The sequence below is a fragment of the Mchenga conophoros genome, linkage group LG10 (genome assembly GCF_057382185.1).
Source record: "Mchenga conophoros isolate Kocher_MC1m ecotype Shallow Benthic linkage group LG10, M_conophoros_male_GT1.1, whole genome shotgun sequence".
Lineage (NCBI taxonomy): Eukaryota > Metazoa > Chordata > Actinopteri > Cichliformes > Cichlidae > Mchenga > Mchenga conophoros.
The window spans coordinates 17,872,972-17,877,533 of record NC_140535.1 but is presented as its reverse complement, the minus strand read 5'-3'; the positions used below and the strand labels follow the sequence as shown (position 1 = coordinate 17,877,533).

The 4,562-nt window shown below is 40.7% G+C and overlaps 1 protein-coding gene across 1 annotated transcript; it reads right to left on the bottom strand.

Annotated features, from left to right (window-relative positions):
• Positions 1-451: 451 nt before the first annotated feature.
• On the bottom strand, positions 452-4,094 carry bud13 (BUD13 homolog). Its single transcript, XM_085289014.1, has 10 exons — positions 3,914-4,094; positions 3,671-3,761; positions 3,148-3,232; positions 2,614-3,057; positions 2,113-2,417; positions 1,911-2,019; positions 1,604-1,742; positions 1,320-1,501; positions 1,087-1,168; positions 452-854 (listed from the first exon to the last, which is right to left on the bottom strand). The coding sequence occupies exons 1-10, from the start codon at positions 4,054-4,056 to the stop codon at positions 761-763; spliced, it is 1,674 nt and encodes a 557-aa protein (XP_085145140.1). The 5' UTR covers positions 4,057-4,094; the 3' UTR covers positions 452-760.
• Positions 4,095-4,562: the final 468 nt, after the last annotated feature.

Genomic DNA, 4,562 nt, shown 5'->3' with positions numbered 1-4,562 from the left:
AAATATTAGAGCCCAACCTGATTCCCTCACTGTGAGAGTCACAGCATCCTGTCAGTGTATGTACTCCCTGATTAATATGGCAAGGAATGACTTATTTGAATGCCGCTTTTTTCACATCTCTGTAGGTCAGTCTTTTTAGCTACACCACAGAACTCTCAAATGTGCATTTATCTTGTACACAAAACCCTCACAGCTATACCATACCATCGACAGTCAGCTGTGGACACTCTCTTTCAGCATTTGGTTGCTGTGCACTACGTTTCATTTTGGAGTCATGAGGGACATGTCTCTATTTCTATGTCCAGGACCAAAATATGTTGGTTGTAACAAGCGGTTATTTGAGTTACTGTTGCCTAATAAAATGGGTGGTAAGTGTATAAAATTATCTAAAAAGACTGAATGTCAAATGCTATCCAAGTTACAGGTGCCTGAACACTCTTGGGACAATGCATTACAAAAACATTCTTTAATAAAACACTGAAACCACAACAGCTTCTGCTCCACGGTGAATAACTTCTTACAAAAATTGTGAACATGCTTCACTTCATTTTTCTGTACAGTTCCATCTGATACACATGGTACAGTATCAAAAGGGTTTGGAAAGGTGAAACAAATTCTTCTATGTAGTTTATTTAAAAAAAGAACTTTTGCTGCGTAGATGCATCTAGTCTTGTTGTTCTAACAGCATAACAATTATACATAAAGGTTGAGAAGGTGTGCTCTTTAGCTCTGCTCCAGATTCATCATTTTCTGAAAGCCTTTACATATCCTCCACACTCCATTTATAGGCCGCTTCCTGCACAGCCTTTTTATCTGCCATCCTCTGGTAGCGTTTCTGTTCAAAACCATTTGACCTGCAAGACACAAATAAAATAACCCTATTAATTATGATACGACAAGCTAAAAGGCCAAAGACAATCCATTCAATTAGGCGCAAATTTAATATAGACGTGGAAAAAAATGATCACAATTTCTTTACCATTAATGTGCAAAATGACAAACTGATGTGTGTATTAAAAACATTCAATATTAAACTACAGTTCTGTCCTCAACAGTTTTCCTCTGTCACCGATGCACAAACTCTACCTGTCAACTCCGTCCCAGCGGTACCCCGGTGGAATATTGAACCGGTTTGGAGGTGGAGCAGGGCCTTTATATCGAGGTTTCTCTACAAAAAATCAAAACAAACATACAAATAAATAAAAATACAAACAGTAGCAAAAACAAAACTGCTGCTATTTAAAAGCTTCTTACAAGGATTGACCTGGTGAAATAAAATAAAGTCATAAATAAAATAAAAAATATATAATGTTAAACACCTTGTGTTTTTGTGCCACGGTCCTTTTTACGCCTGAGCATTGCAGCCATAGGATCGCCTTCTCTTTCCTGTTCTCTCAACATGCGGTCAAGATCCTCATCGTCACGGTGACGTGCCAGTGGCTTCTGGGCTTCGTGCAGCGCGTCCTCAAGTTTCTGCTGATGCATCTGGCTCTGTGCCAACCTATACATACATTTTAACATAAACCATTGAACCACTTTTATAATTTTTTATGTGGATATAATCACATAAACTGTGATATTTGAAATGATCATGCACATTTACCCTTTTCCCCACTGAGCGTATTTCTCGTCTCTTGCCGCTTTTTCACCAGCTTTCTTTTTCTGTTCATTTCTCTCTGAATCCAGATCCCTCCTTTTGCCACTTTTGTCTCTGAAAATCGTCTGAGCGTTACGCGATTCATCTGGTCAAAGGGGATGAATGGGTAAGTATGTAGAAACTTCATTATTTAATTTTAGGACTAAATAAAATACGACAATATAGATGATAAGCTGAAATGAGATGCAAAGCTGTATGAAGCTCTTCAATCAATGGGTGTAAAAAAATCTTAAGAGAGAAAAGTTGATGAAACCTTCAAGTGGCTGATTGTGTTTTTCTCTGCGTCTGTTCTCCTTTTGCTCTTTCCTTAAAATGTCCACAGAAACCAGGCCTGCCTTTCCACCAGATAGCATCCTTTGGCCCTGGTTATAAAAAAAAAAAAGACAATTGAAAAATATAACATTTGAGTGAAATCAGATTTGACATTAATCTTTGTTCCAACACAGTCTGCTTACCTGTGACTGGCCTGGCCTACGAGGTGGTGACAAATCTCCATCCGAGTCCCTTCCACTCGGTGGCTGCCCCCTGGGTGGAGACTGGTCAGAGTCTGAGCCCCGTTTAGGTTTTGAGGGCCTCCTTGGGGGAGATTGGTCGGAGTCTGAGGCGTTTCCCTTCAGGGGCCTTTTCCTCGGGGGAGACGGATCCGAGTCTGAATCATGTCTATTCTGACCCTTCTTAGCCACCGCTGACCGATGAGGATCCGGTGAGCGTTTTTTACTTAACAAGGATGAGCTGAGCTTGCTTTTGTTGGAGGCTGAATCTGACAAAGACACAGTTAATTTGTTAATTTTCATTTTGTAATGCCTTTTAAACAAAAATTAAAGATTTATTATTAGATCAAGCTATGTCTTTAAAATAAATTTCAATTCAAAACTCATGTTAAATGGGTCTCTGCTTTTTACTTTTATTCATATGCCACACCAGATTCCACTTTACAATTTAAATGGATCACTCACCTTTACTTTGCATTTTTTCTGACTTTCCTGAACACTGTCTTGGTGGTGACAAGTCTGGGGAGTCATGGCGTCTTCTCCTGGGAGGAGAGACATCTGGAGAGTCGTGACGTCTTCTCTTGGGAGGAGAGACATCTGGAGAGTCATGATGTCTTCTCCTGGGATGAGAGACATCAGGAGAGTCGTGATGTCTTGTCCTGTGAGGAGAGACATCCGGAGAGTACTTCCAACTTCTCTTTGGTGGAGAGATGTCTGGAGAGTCATGCCGGCGTCTCCTCAGAGGTGAGACATCCGGAGAGTCATGCCGGGTCTTTTTGACAGGAGAATCCTGTCCTCTTCTCTTTGAAGACAACTCGGGTGAGTCATGTAGACCTCTGCTTAATGAGCCAGCCTCTGTACTTTGATGTTCTTTTCCATTTCCTTCCTCTGTGTCATCATTTTGGTCCACTTTTAGGAGAGGAAGTAAAACTATAGTAAACAACAGTCTTAACTTAATATTGCACAAATCCCCTCCTACTTCTGTGACTTCTTATTTACCTCCAATTACTTTCCATCTGTTGCTGGTCCTAAAAACTTCCATCTGTTTCACTTCCTCAGGTCGATCATCAATCACCTCAGCAATCTGAACAGTTAACAAGAGATTAAGTTTTAAAACAGAACTTGTTGACATAACAAAATTACCCAAACTACAAGCATACCCATTTAATACAATAGATTAGATTTCAGCATTAAGTAAACGGCCTGTATTTGTATAGCGCTTTACTTAGTCCCTAAGGACCCCAAAGCGCTTTACACGTTCAGTCATCCACCCATTCACACACACTGGTGATGACAAGCTAAATTGTAGCCACAGCCGCCCTGAGGCGCACTGACAGAGGCGAGGCTGCCGGACACTGGCGCCACCGGGCCCTCTGACCAGTGGTGTCCCAAATCATCAGGCGCATTTTTATTGTTTAAAAGAACCCCTCATATACAGGAGCGTATATAGCATATGTTTCCGTAATCATTTCAACTGAATGAATGGACAGGTTAGCCAGGTAGCTAGCTAACGTCATCTTACCACCGGAGCTTCTTCTTCATCCTCTTCCTCAATCTCCGTCTGCTGTGTGACCATCTGTTTCCAATCTATGTCATCGTCCACTATTTTAAGTCTTGAATCAAAGAAGTAAACACGAGTAAGTTATTACATTAGGCAGTGAGGAAAACAGCGCTGCACAACAACAGAGTCGTTAACTAGCTTAACGGCTAACAAATACAGCTAAATCTGCGGCAAAAGTCGACTAAACCGTCGCCACCGGCTCACCCCTTCTCGGGAACCTTGCGCCGCTTCTTTTTTGCCTTTCCTTTAGATTTCAGGGAATCATCGTCGGCTGATAAATAACGTTTTAGGTACTCAGCCTTGGAGAGTTCCTGTCCTTTCTTACTGCCTGTGGAAGCAGCCATCATTGTGTTGTTAGAAACTACGGGTGGCGCTGAGGTTCAAGAATGCCAGTTCGGATAGAGGATGCAAAGGATAGACTGAGATTGAGGCAGCCAAGCAAGCATGCCTAAATTGTAAACAATAATATTATTAATAAATTCGAAATAAGGGCAGTATAGTTAGCAAATATAATAATACAAATAAATTAATACAAATAAATCATGAAAGGGTTTTGAGGAATTTACCATTGTTAAATCCAATTTCACTCCAGGTGCAGTGCTGTGAAAGTATTTGTGTGATAAACCACATTTTTTGCTGAGGTGCAAAAGCGAGAGTGAAATAAGTGAACACCAACTGTGTAGTTATATAGTTTTAATTGATATCAGTAAGAGGAAGTTAAACTATCACCAAAAAATTGTCAGTCATGTGTTGGTATTGTTTCTATGTCATCAAAACAATGGTGGTCCAGGATTACTGACACTTACTGACACCATCACTTTATCAATGCTGGTCATCATGCCCTTTTGCTGCT